Raw genomic sequence first — 13,522 nt, forward strand, 5'->3', positions numbered from 1 at the left:
TGTCAAAGCAAAGGGCTGTATCTGTGGGTGGGGGCTTCTACTTACATGCATTAACTTGCAGTATTCGCAAAGCTATGTACCAGGTGCATAGCCAAATGTCAGGTTGGGGAGGGGGCATAAAATTTTGCCCTGTCACTGCTCTTCTCCTCTCCCCCCCCCAACCCCCATATGCCTCAACCAGTGGGGATCCTCAAGCCCCATTAGTGGACGTGCTCCTCCACCTGCAGGCTACATGTTCCCTGTGTAGCGGTCACTGCCATCATGCCAGGCCTTCCCCCCCTCCAGCACATGCTTGGTTTCCACAAAACTGAGCATTTGCAGGGGGCTAGACTATCCTATATGTGCGCAGTGTCATGGAAATCAGGCATGCATGGTGGTAGTGGGGGAGACCAGAGAATGTGATGGCTACGTGGGTGGAGGAGCGCTTCTGCTGGCAGGGCTTAGGGACTCTCCGCCAGCCAGGTGCCTGAACCCAGTTTCAAGGCCCCCCCCTCCCTGGGCTACACCCCAATCCTGCCACATTTACATAACTGCAATTAAATCTGTTTTATGGTATAAGGAGGCACAGTGGATACTGGATTATGCTAGTGTAGTATTTTATAATGGAATCTAGGCATGCAGAGCCATTATAGAATAAGATCTTTGGGGTGCCTAATTGAATGCACCCAGTTACAGAATTGCCCTTGTAGCCTATCAGCTTTTCTCAGAAATCAATCTGAAGCAAGAAGTACCTAATATCCACCGGTATCCTCCCTTCCCTTTGAAGGACCAGGGACGGGCCTACAAGAAGCAGAAGTCACTAATTTGAAGCTACAGAACTGATGGAGAAGGAGAGGGTCAGAATTAGGACACATAAACTGCGTTATCTGCCCATCAGGAAGGCCAAATGTAATGTGAAGAAATAGAAAAGAGGTGGCTTCCTCTCATTAAGCTGAACCTCCTTTCCAACAAAACTCTGGAAAAATGTGGGCCTGCCTCCAATGGCGAGGGCTCCTTTTCTATGTCTTTTTAGCGTTTGTCTCTTTCCAGCCGTTGATGTTGTACTTTGGAATTGAGATCAAACAGGAGCAGGGGGGGGGGAGGGAGGGTGGAAGAAAGCATCAGAACAGGGCAGGTGAAGACTCGTCCATCACCATGGCAAGCAGACACTGCACACAGCAATCTGTCATGTGCCAGCTTTGTTTAGCCCAGGCCTATCACCTGAAACACCAAAACTTGAGTAAATAACAGCAACTGCCAGATCTCCTGACATTTGTAAACTGAGACAGGGTACGGTCCAGTGTCTGTTGACACCTGTTGTCATGGTTACCCCCGCCAGCTTATCACTCCAGCATAAATTCTTTACGAATTAATAGCTGAAGGGGAGTGTTTTTGCCTTTTCTTCTTTTCCTTTGGCAGTTGACATTTTTTTGTTTTGCTGGGAATAATGGGACAAAGAGCGGTTAATGATAACACAGAGGTGAGGGACGCATGAAACACCAACCGTGGCTTGGTCTATACAATCTCCGGCTGTTCTATGGGCAGCTTTTCTTAAGCTCCCTACCAGCAAAATGCGAAGGGTTTGCAAAGGAGCCTGTCCACTCTTTATTTATCTTTCAGGGGAGAATATTTATCCTTCACCCTAGAGTCTCTTACCAATGCCTAAGATCTGAGAATGGCCATTAGGTTACCAACTGACCAAGGTTGATTCAGCCTTGGGTTTATTCCATCGCATGCAAGGACTTTTAGTCTTACTTTTCTCAGGAAATGTAATTGAGGAATCAGAAGTACAAGTCCTTACACGCAATGGGGTAAACCTAAGACTGGATTAACCTTGTTGGGTGAATCTGGAACTAGCTGGCCACCCCATTACAGTGGCCAAAACACAGAAAAGTCTTGCTAAACTTGCTCAATTTCCTCATGAATGTATGTTAGAACAAGGCAGTCAAGAGGTGACAAGTCTATCACTCCTTTTACAACCCACATCAAGTCAAAAGTATGCACCTATTAAGGGGGAAGGAAAGGGGAAAAGTGGATAGGATCCGATATACTGCCTTTCTGTGTGAAATCAAGCAATTTACAGTGCATATTACATACAGGCATTTATTTGTACCTAGGACAATGGAGGGTTAAGGGACCTAACTGACAAACAAAACTCAGCAAACCAGAAATCTGACAGCAGTCCTCAGCCACCTTATCCTACTTCTTCCTAAAAATGACTACTTTGCAGTTTTTCTGGCTAAGACCAAATGTAAGGATTGGGCCATACACTTTTTGGTATAGAGAGGGTGGAAATGACCTACGACCTAATCTTGTAAGAGACACGTTATTATTTAGAGCAGGGGTGGGCAACCATGGTCCTCGAGGGCCACAACCCAATTGGGTTTTCAGGAATTCCCCCATGAATATGGATGGGATCTGTTTGCATACAGTAGCGCAGTGTATGCAAATAGATCTTCATGCAAATTCCTTGGGAAAATGCTGAAAACCTGACTGGGCTGTGGAGGCTGTCCATCCCCAATTTGGACCTTGGAGAAACTGAAAGGATTTAATATCTCATGAAACTACCAAAAAAGCACCTGCCCAAAGAAGATGAAGGGCATCACCCTTTCCCGCACTAACAGGATCTCCAAGCTTGTAGCTTCCTCTTCCTCACACAAGCCAAGCTCTTCTCTGGGAACTCTATCCAAGTGATGTGATTCTTATCCTCTAATCTCTTGTTTTTTGTCTGGTTTTTAATTTTGCCTACACAAAGCTGGAGCAAGTAATGAAAAACTTCACAGCAGAACAGTACATGTTGGCAACTGAGACCCGGTTTTGCCTGCCCAGCCTGCTCACTTGCTCCTGCTAACGCTGCTCTAACCTAAACTATCTTGCAGCCTTGGCCACTTCATCTGGTCATCAACTCTCTTCTTTCCTTACCACCATCTGTGGGTTTCGATTTCTTCCCACTAGGCATAGATTCAGGCACAGGGCACCATATTTTTAAGAGACCAAAGGGAAATTCCCTACAGATTGTCTAAAGTTAGATGCCTGGATGCTGTGCACTAAATGAAAATTTTATATCAGCAATTACACATGTACTTTAGAGAACTAACCTAAATCTGCAGTTATTCACCTAACTTTAGGCATGAGCAATAATGCCAGCTGGACCAGATGTCCAGAAAAACCTGGACATGTCCTCTTTTTAGAGGACTGTTCAGGCACCCGGCGTTTGTCTGGGTTTTGGAAAGCGTTGACGAGCTCCAGCCACATCTGGAGGGCATCTCAGCATGTACGGATGAGGTCACACACATCTGCGCGTGCTCCAGGCCCTGCAGACAATGCCGGAGCTTGTTGGGAAAGAAGAGAGGTGCTTTGTGGAGGCAGTGCTGGAGGCTGAACCGGGAGCGGCTGGAGCAAAACTGGGCGGGGCCAGGGTAGAAAAGGGCGGGGACGGAGGTAGAACAGGGCGGGGGCATGTGTCTGAAAAATAGTAACCCTACTCATGCTTAACTACTGTTTGTTGGGTGCCTAGCTGTTCGTATTCTGTAACCCGTGCTAGGCATGCCCTTGACCTGCCCAGACCCCTCCCAGATCCACACTCCCTTGCAGTTGTGTACTTAGTATTCTACAAATTGTGTGCACAAAATTCAAAGGGCAGTTGTATATGTAACTGCAAATTATTGCCAACACACACCCATTATAGCTTATTATTGGTTGCTAATGCAGGTTAGCAGCTATTAAGGTATGCACATATTCAATACTATTCAATAATTTGCATACACAACTTGTGTGCTAAGCATAAAACTGGGTGTGAAAGATTATAGAATTATGGCACAAATAACTGGGCTAAAGAGGACCCCAATTCAGCTTGCTTTAGAGATCCATGCTCTATGATCACTGGGGGTGTGGGGAGGGGCCTCCCCTCCCTCTTGCTCTTTGATCCTGCTACTGCCAACACCTTAAATCTGACTCTGCTCCCAGCTGTCACTGGTACACACTTGACTACCTGCAGAAAATCCTCTCTGAATCATTTTACCCTCAGCTGGGGAGTGCAACCAGGTCAGGTTACAGCTTCTGTTAAGTAACCTGCCCTCTCCTGCCATTTATACTCCCCGAGCATTCTGGAGTCCCACAATGCTCCACACTTCTTAGCTCTGCTACCTGTCCCAGGGAGCTCTTTTCTACTCTCACACAGTAACATAGCAAACGATGGCAGAGAAAGATCAATTGAGCTGACTAGTCTGCCAAAACTAAAATGAATCCACAACATTGCGTATATGAGCACCAAAGCTCCCATTGCCCTAACCCATTCCATCCTCCCACCCCCCTCCCCACCACATAGCCAGCCATCCTCCACCAATGTTCCAAGTTTTCCCCTCTGTCATGGCTTTTGTCTGTTGCTCCCACCAGTCCTTCACCTCTCTGTTCTGTCTCAAGAGATTTTCAATTCATGTCACAAAGGAACAGAACAAAATGTCAGTGTTTCCATTTTATTCTCCAGATTTAGACTCCTGAGGTAGATCTTTGCGGCCAAAACACGATTCGTGTGGAGTCATTCTACTGTACCAATCAAATGTATCTCTTGAACATCACTAGAGTACATCATTTTTCTGTCATCTCTGTTGTTGCTTTTGTTGTTTGATGACTGTCACCATATCTGCCGAGTAAGGCATCAACTCATGTTTTCTCTGCACCTTTCTTTCCATAGCTTCACATCATGACCAACATTTTTAATTTTCTTCTTTTGTGGAAGAATTCACCTTCTAGTTCTTTACTGAAGCCTGCCAAATATTTCAGTTGTCATCATATACTCCCATCCCTTCTCTTCTCAGTGAAGGGACTTTTTCAGTGTCTCATTTTTGTAGGGTTTGCCTTGCAAGTCTTCCCTTCCACGAACTACCTCTGTCCTTTCAATATCCTTATGAAGTTGCAGCCTCCAGAACTGAGTGCCGTATTCAAGGTGAGGTCTTACAGCGCTAGAAAAGATTCCAAAGAAGAGTGACTAAGATGGTAAAGAGGATGGAACTCCTCTCGTATGAGGAAAGACTAAAACGGTTAGGGCTCTTCAGCTTGGAAAAGAGACGGCTGAGGGGAGATAGGATTGAAGTCTACAAAATCCTGAGTGGAGTAGAACGGGTACAAGTGGATCGATTTTTCACGCCATCAAAAATGACAAAGACTAGGGGACACTCGATGAAGTTACAGGGAAATACTTTTAAAACCAATTGGAGGAAATTTTTTTTTTCACTCAGAGAATAGTTAAGCTCTGGAACGCGTTGCCAGAGGATGTGGTAAGAGCGGATAGCGTAGCTGGTTTTAAGAAAGGTTTGGACAAGTTCCTGGAGGAAAAGTCTATAGGCTGTTATTAAGACACGGGGGAAGCCTCTGCTTGCCCTGGATTGGTAGCATGGAATATTGCTATTCCTTGGGTTTTGGGCACAGTGAGAACAGGCTACTGGGCTTGATGGACCATTGATCTGACCCAGTAAGGCTATTCTTATATCCCATAGCAAAGCCAAAAACAGAGATATTAAAAAGCAGTCCTGGTATCAACTCCTGGAATCAACTCAAGGGATCGCTTTGCCTTCAACAGACTAGACTTCACTATCTAACACTTGGGGGTAAATTCAAGAAAGGTCGGATATAATCAGGCGCCAAACATTTTGGCGCTAAGCAGCAATTGTATAATGGTAATTCCTTCATAAAATACTAGCATACATCTACATTTTCACGTCTAAAGTTAGGTGTGGGTGCTTATGTCAGCTCAAAGGCTGGGATCGATGCTAATGCCTAAGTACTTGTATAGTATAAAATATAAGGGAGTAAACTTTTACCCTAAAAGTTAATACAGAATACTAAATAAAGTTTGCAATTAAATTACTGCAATGTAGGAACATGCCAGGGTTTAAATATTATATATATAAAAAAAATAATAAAATTAAGCCTCATAGCTCCAAAGCGGACTCTAATATAAGTCTCCCATTTTCAAATAGGAGACCCACTTGTCCTCACTGGCTGCTTAAAAGAAATCAGGAAAAACAGAACAGCAAAAACCCTCCATTCTCCAACTGGAGAAAAAAAAAACCCCCGTTCTTCAAAAACCCAGACTTATAAACCCAAACCAGCACTATCACCACATTAGCAGTAAACTATAGTCAAAAATATTTATTTAAAGTTCAAGCTCCAAATGATAAAATCCACTCTACCCAGAAGTACAAAAAAAACCCCTTAGCTCACGTTCCCAGATCCCAAAGTTTATGGCAATTACTCCTCCAAGAATCTGAACATCAGAGTACAGTACATTCCTCCCTCCATATTTGCAGGGGTTAGGGACAAAGCTGGCCCATGAATAAGAAAAATCCACGAATAACTTTAGGGTCAACTCTGACACACCCCCACCTCCTTCCCGGACCTCTCCACACCTTGCTTAGGGCTGACTCTGCCCCCTCCCCCCCTCCCTCTCCACACCTTACTTTTAAAGCCTGGTGGTCTAGTGGTGAAGTAGGGCAGGAGTGATCTTCCTACGCTCCTGCCCCATGCAGAGCAATGAACAAAAATGAGCTCCCGCTGTAGTCTCGTCAGACCATGGGAACTCACAACAGCCATTTTTGTTTGTGGCTTTGCATGGGGCAGGAGCATAGGAAGATCGCGCCTGCCCACACCTTACCACTAGACCCACCAGGCTTTAAAAGTAAGGTGTGGAGAGGTTTGGGAGGAAGGCAGGGGTGGGTCTCATGAACAACTGAAGTTGTGAATCCTAAACCCACGAATATGGAGGAGGGCCTGTACTTATAAATCCACAACATGCCAGAAAGATCAAAGACCTCGACAAGGGCCACTTGTTTCTTGGAATACTGCTGCTTCAGGAGGGAGAACTGATACTACATAATTTAAGTACCCAAGTACTGGCAGTAAGGCCCCTAAATAGCAATACTTGATGACATCGTGCTCGATGGCTTGGCCCGCCATTGACCTACCTATGCCTCTCCCAAGACCATGCCCCCTTTTGAGTTGTGTGCCATAGAAATTAGGTGTTCAGTTTACAGTATAGGGGCGTAAGTCACTTACGCCGTATAATTATAAATTTTTTCCCAATTGGTGTTTATGGGAGCAACAAAAACAGCAGATCCCAGTGTGATTCATCATGACTTTCTGCTGCATAGAGGAAAGCTTTTAACCATTAAGGCGACACACTGAAACTACTCCTTTTGGTTTCTAATAGCCTCTGACGCAGCCCCCGTGAGGGCAAAACACGACCATGTCGGCTCTTAAGTATGTGTGTGTTTTATGCTTTTATGTGGTGAATAAATTTGGACTTTTATCATCATCGGTCTGTTTTGTTGCCTATCTTGGATCTTGAAGAATGCTTTCCTGTTTGTTTCCTTGGGTAATTACCACTTAAGGTCAATTACTAGTACCTGTAGCCAATTGAGTGCCAATTAAGCGCCCTAGTCTATAACTGCGTGCCCAATTGCGCTGTAACTTTGAGCACCATTTATAGAAATTTAGAGAACTACGTCCTGCCAGTCAACAAGTTCCTTACCCGATTTACAACTCTTCAGCCCACTGGCACAAATATTAGTCCTTATACTGTACATAAAAGAGATGGGGGAAATCTCTTACCCAGCCTGGCACACTCCTCGCGTTTGGTGAAGTATTTGAATCCGTTGGCTGCTCGCCGCTCAGCCTTTTCATGTTTCTTGATGTGCCAGGGTAGCTTGGTGGTGATGTTTGTGACAAAGTAGCAGCCCGGGCGCAGGCAATGGTAGTGCCCACGCATGCGGAACTCACAGTGCTGAGAAAAAGAGACAAATTTTTTTAATACTCATAGTATCCCGCACCCTCTGTCCTCACCTCAAAAGCTCTCTGACATGCAGGGAGAGGCAGAAAAAGCAAAGTAATTTAATCAGTCTTCCTCCCTCCCCCCTCCCCACCACTTCCCCCCATCCCGGCCGCAACTCCTTACCTGGTTGGAGCAGAGACACTGCAGAGAGTAGTAGGCAAATTGATCACGCACGTTCACCAGGCTGTTGTTGGGGTTGATGTGATCCAAGCAGTGGGACTCCGCCTTGCCCGAGGTCTTGCAAACGTACTTGCAATTCCCAAAGAGACAGTGGAAGTGAAACTTGTTTGCGTACTTACAGTCCGTTGCCAGACAGGGGTCACTATATAGGGACAAAGCCCCCCCCACCCACCAGAGACCATCAGTAAAATCTTTCCAATTACTCCAGTCTCTTAACTGCTCCAACTATTACAGTCCATTAAAGGGAGGGAGGCAGCCTATTGGACACTCTCTAGAAACAGTTACAAAGGACTCACAGCAGAAAGGACCATTTTGAAAGCCATTTCTACAAATAAAGCAGTGTTTTATGCATTCAGTACAGGGTAAAATTCTGCACCTATAGTCTGTACATGTATATCTTTATCTGAACTGAGTGGAGGTACGCCTGGGGGGGGGGCGGGGATACAGAGAAGTATGCATTTATGCATATACTTTCGAAATACTGTACATGCATATAAAACAATCCAGAAGGTGCTAAGTAAATTCGCCAGTGTTAATGTCAGAGCAGACATTCCATGCACCAATTTTCTAAACGGAAGCATGCTCATACTTTTATTCTGAAAATTGCTGGTACCCCCACAAGGAAAAGTATGTAATATTTGCATTAGAAAACTACTTTCTACTACTTATCATTTCTATAGCGCTGCTAAATGTACACAGCACTGTACATTAACATGTAAAAAGACAATCCCTGCTCAATAGAGCTTAAAATGTAATTAAAACAGACAAGCTCCTAACTCTGTCCCACCTGTAAAGTACCCATGTCTATTTGTCAATCCCTCTGTAATTTCTTACCCCAATTTTCCTGTTTGTTTGATTAGATTGCATGCTCTGTCAAGTACGGGCAGTCTCTTACATAGTTAATGTAATGTACAGTGCTGTGTGTGTCTGGCAGCTCTATAGAAATGAGAACAGCAGTAGTAAATGGATTGAAACCACTTCCCACTGCTTGTTTCTGGCTCCGAGCAGCATGCTCTGAAAACAAGCAGCAGAGAGTGGTGTAAGTCTATTTATTTGGGTGCCAGGGCTCAGTAACCCCCACTAGCAAAGGTAAAAGGGAATTCAGGAGGATGCTTGAGCCCAAATTTTGGGAGTTAGTTGTTAAGGTAATCACTGGGGGGTGGGGGGAAGGAAGTGCTACTTCATCAACTGACTCCCAAAATTCTTAAAAACGTAGCAAATGGCTCGTGAGCCAGTGCAAGACAGTTCTAGCACGCCACTGCCTCTTCCCCACAGACTGTACCGCTGAGCCAATATCCAGAACATTCTCATACCCTCAGCAAAGTTCTACTGTTCCCCATAATACACTGCTCAGATGCAGAACCTCCTAAGGCTTCCAACAATAATTCTCATGAGCACGTTCCCAAATTCAGTGCCACAGTCCTCTCACCACCAGCCAGTACCTCCCAGAAACAATTGCTACACAATACTTTTGCTCCACCCAAAGCTAAATAAGACAATTAGTTGATATGAAGACACAATTTTAGCAAGTGGGACTCAAGGTAATCATCCCAGTGCCCATTTCCACCTCAGTCATGTCTTCCCACGTCATTGAAAAGTAAAAGTATATAAAGGGTTAGTCCTGCACTAGTGAACCGTAAACAGAAAAACTGGACAAGGGATGGCTAAATCACAAGCAGTGCCAGGAAGTTGATTTAGGCACCTGTCCCCACCCGATGTTGACACAAGCTAAGTTTTGCCATTATTTCATTGAAGTTAAAAATTAAAATAATTATAGATAACTGATTGCTAGTAAAGAAGATATGATGAAATTAGTCACATGAAAAGCCATATGACGAGCTGCCACATATCTTGTGGAAAGTGAAGCAACAGAATCCATAGGAGATACTTCTGAGATCTATTCCAAAGGCTTTTAACACTGCATTGAGATATATTCAGGAAGTTGCTTTAAGGCACTACACTGTGTAATGAATTTGAGCTTATTCCTAAAGATCTTTGGAGGAATCCACCATTGACTGGCATATGTCAGAAGCACTGTGAGTGAGGTAGTCTTATGCTATTCCTGTAAACTTTTATGTAATCCGCCTTGAACCGCAAGGTACTGGCGGAATAGAAATCACTAATGTAATGTAATGTAGTCTGAGTATATGCTGGGCAAGATATGCATGTTTACCCCTGATGCAGGTGCTCTCCAAAACACGGCTGCGTCAGGTAACTAATCAATAAAGGTGTTTGCACACTATGTTGTTTGTGGTTCAGCCTACTCTTTGTCCAATTTTTCTGTTTACATGTCATTGTACACCATGTACTAGGAGAAGTAGAAAACCCTGTGCCCTGCTCCCTCACAAATACTCACTTCTCCTGAAACTGCAGGAATCCTGGTTTCACCTGTGGCTTCGCATTTTCCAGAGAAGTAGTTGCCAAGGGTGATGATCCCAGACTGGGCACTGATGCTGAAATTTGAGGCATCTGGGGTATGGAGGCTGCCATCTGTTTCCAGGCTAAAAGTATGGGGGCAGAGGGCATTGCTACCGGACACGAAGTGGGTACCTCCATTGACGTCGTTGTCATAGTGCTGGAAGTTGTCAGGGAAGGCAGAGGAGGGGGAGAGGGTGCTAGAGAGGTTTTGTCTTCAGATGAGGCCGGGAAGGAAGAGTCAGCGTTCCCCTTCACACTTCCACCCTCTGTCCGGAAGTGAAAGCTGCAACAAAAGAAACTCTAATTAGAAGCTTGGGATCTAGTCGATCAATATCTAAAAAGCAAAAGAGACTGTGGAAAAGATGTTCTTGATGGAGGCATTTATTTGGCCAATTAAAATACGCCACAAAAAGTCCTCAAATGCATGGAACAAAAAAGGATCCTACACGATTCGTGGTTCGACAAACAAGCCTTCTTCAGGGGTCCTATAAATATGAATGTAGGTACGAATGTAAAGGTCATTAATTGTGATAAGAGAATGAGATGAGTGTAAATTGGTGAGTGAGTGAGCGATATACATAACGAAGAGATAAGTGACAGACAGAATTACAAAAATGGAAGTGATGGTGGTAGGAAGTGAATATGTGTAAAGTGACCCAAGTTAAATTTTAGCAATGCTAGGTGATATCCTAAATAGTGTGGTTTAAGGTACTTATTATTGAGTGAAAAAGTGGGTGATGCCAGAGATCAAAAGGAGAAACATATACTTAAAAAAGGAATTAAAACATAATTAATAAAAAGTAAAAAATAAAACCAAAACTGAAAAGGTAAATAAAATATTAGGATATTAAGAAGGGTATTTTATTTTAAAAAAACTATTAATAAAACTAAAAATGTAAAACCAGCGAGTGAACAAAGCATAAGGCATTACTTTTCCACAGTTTCTTTTGCTTTTTGGTCTTTCCATTCACTGTGGAATTGTTGGGTTTTTCCTCTTTTGTGATCACTGCCCTCATGCAGGGGAAGTGCCAATCACCTGCCAGCCCCATCGCTTGTGGGAGAATACTAATTCCACTCAATCCCATTCCTTGTGCTGGGGAAGCACTTACGCATGAGCTGGGAGCTGCTAGGGTGCAGTCAACAAGAGACAGCGCTCAAAGGCAAATTGTGAGGCAGCAGCCCTAGGAACAAAACAGGCACACTTCCCAGTAGCAAGGTATCCAGGGAGAGAGCACTGAAACGCAGATTATACCCACAATCTCGCAACGATCTCGTTTTTAGTGCCAAGCTTTATCACCAGGCTGCGGTCTCTGCACTTACTTGGCATGTTTTATGGCTCCATCCACGGTGCTGAAAAGGGCCCCACACTCCTCCACCACGCAGTGGAAATGTACCTTATCCAGAAAATCACAGTGTGTGTCACAGAATTCCTTAGGTCCATACCTAGAAAACACAGGGTCAAACTTTCAGAGATCTCGTGTTTGCGTGTGTATCACAATCTTGAAGAGAAGCATGGTGTGGCCATGTTTTACCTACAGGCTGCAACATGGGGTATGAACTATTGGAAATTGGTAACAAACTTTTCCCTATCAGTCACCACATATATCCACTCAGCAACTCACAGCCTTCTCTTCAGTTCAGCAGCATTTCCTCCTCAAAAACAGGAAGCGTTATTGAGACAGCACAGGTGAGGCCATTCTACATCACATGACATGGAAGCAGGGAGATGATGGGGTCCCATATTATGGTAGGGTATATTAGGGAGGTAGGCCTTGAACACTGCCAGAGAATGAGACCGCCGTAGAGCTTCGGACAGCTTGTTCCAAGCATATGGTGCAGCAAGGCAGAAGGGACGGAGTCTGGAGTTGGCAGTTGAAGAGAAGGGCACAGATAGGAGGGACTTACCACTATAAATGGGTGTGCCATGGATACCACTTACATTTAGGGCTGGTCAAAATCAGGCACAGGAGAATTTCAGCAAACTTTCACTTTTTTAGGATGAAATTACAGCCTATGCAAATGGAAAGCACCAATATGTCCCAGTGCCCCCTTTAAGCGATCTGTTCTAATATGGCCAATACAGTTGCAATTCTCTAGTACTAACAGCATTAGAAATGACATACCTGCGTAGATATGTCTTCCAGGGCTCCAAAGGGCTCTCCGGGGCAGGAGCCTTTATGGCTTTGCTCGGGTACTGTGCTGGCTCCACCAACCCTGGCTGGCCGCTCTCTGGCTCTGTCTTTACAATTAGCAGATTACCTGGTTTGGGGTTAGCTTGGGTGATCTACAGGCAAAACCAGAGACATATCAGGGCTTGGGAATGCTTCCAGCGCCATAGGGTCTTTAATAAAGGAGAGCTAATAAAACAAATTAACTATAAGAATGTCTATAGTATACCTTCCAGGTAGCCTATAATGGAAGAAAGGCCCAGAAAACCAGAGAGAATGGTAAAAAGTAAAGAGAAGTGGTAACAAAAGCAAAAAACATAGAGGGAGATCAAGAAAGACAGAGAAAAGGGACTAGGAAAATAGTCAACGTAAAACAAATACATGAAAAAGGGGGAAGGGTCTAAAGGAGGCAAACGATGGGATAAACCCATGCAATGACTCTTCTTGGAGAGAGGAAGAGGACGGCCCATTAGAACAGAACTGTTCCTTCACCAAGGGCTAGCAGCGTGGCCCGAATAATGTATTTAAACACAAAGGTGCCAAGTCTATAACCTGGCACCAAGCTATAATGACACTTGGGCAAAGCCGCCTTGGTGTGCTAAAATTTAGGGGTGCCAACTTATGTAAGTTCGCACCTAGGTGCGCCTGAAATGCATGCAATTGATAGTATCCTATAAGTTGAAGATCTTTAGTCAATCTTTGATTTTTACAGTTCCCTCAACTTTGGAACGACCTTCCGATCCTTTTAAGAAGTTCTGGTTCGCTCCAATCTTTCCGTAAGTTCCTAAAAATCACCTTATTTACTAAACACTTTGAAAATTAATTCTTCTTGAAATTTATTCTTCTTTATGGTTTTTATCTGTTAAGTTAATTATTGTAAACCAGTGGTCTCAAACTCAAACCCTTTGCAGAGCCACATTTTGGATTTGTAGGTATTTGGAGGGCCGCA

The 13,522-nt window shown here is 44.2% G+C and overlaps 1 protein-coding gene across 6 annotated transcripts in view; it reads right to left on the minus strand.

The window, feature by feature from the left end:
* CASZ1 (castor zinc finger 1) overlaps nt 1-13,522 on the minus strand; it is a 623,486-nt gene that overhangs the window by 16,986 nt on the left and 592,978 nt on the right. For all 6 annotated transcript variants that reach the window (XM_033921948.1, XM_033921949.1, XM_033921947.1 and 3 more), the window contains 5 exons: nt 12,529-12,689; nt 11,726-11,848; nt 10,344-10,688; nt 7,931-8,129; nt 7,588-7,759 (listed from right to left, as the gene is read on the minus strand). In XM_033921948.1, coding sequence (XP_033777839.1) covers nt 7,588-7,759; nt 7,931-8,129; nt 10,344-10,688; nt 11,726-11,848; nt 12,529-12,689 — 1,000 coding nt within the window. The remainder of the gene's footprint in view (nt 1-7,587; nt 7,760-7,930; nt 8,130-10,343; nt 10,689-11,725; nt 11,849-12,528; nt 12,690-13,522) is intronic.

The sequence above is a fragment of the Geotrypetes seraphini genome, chromosome 15, assembly GCF_902459505.1.
Source record: "Geotrypetes seraphini chromosome 15, aGeoSer1.1, whole genome shotgun sequence".
Lineage (NCBI taxonomy): Eukaryota > Metazoa > Chordata > Amphibia > Gymnophiona > Dermophiidae > Geotrypetes > Geotrypetes seraphini.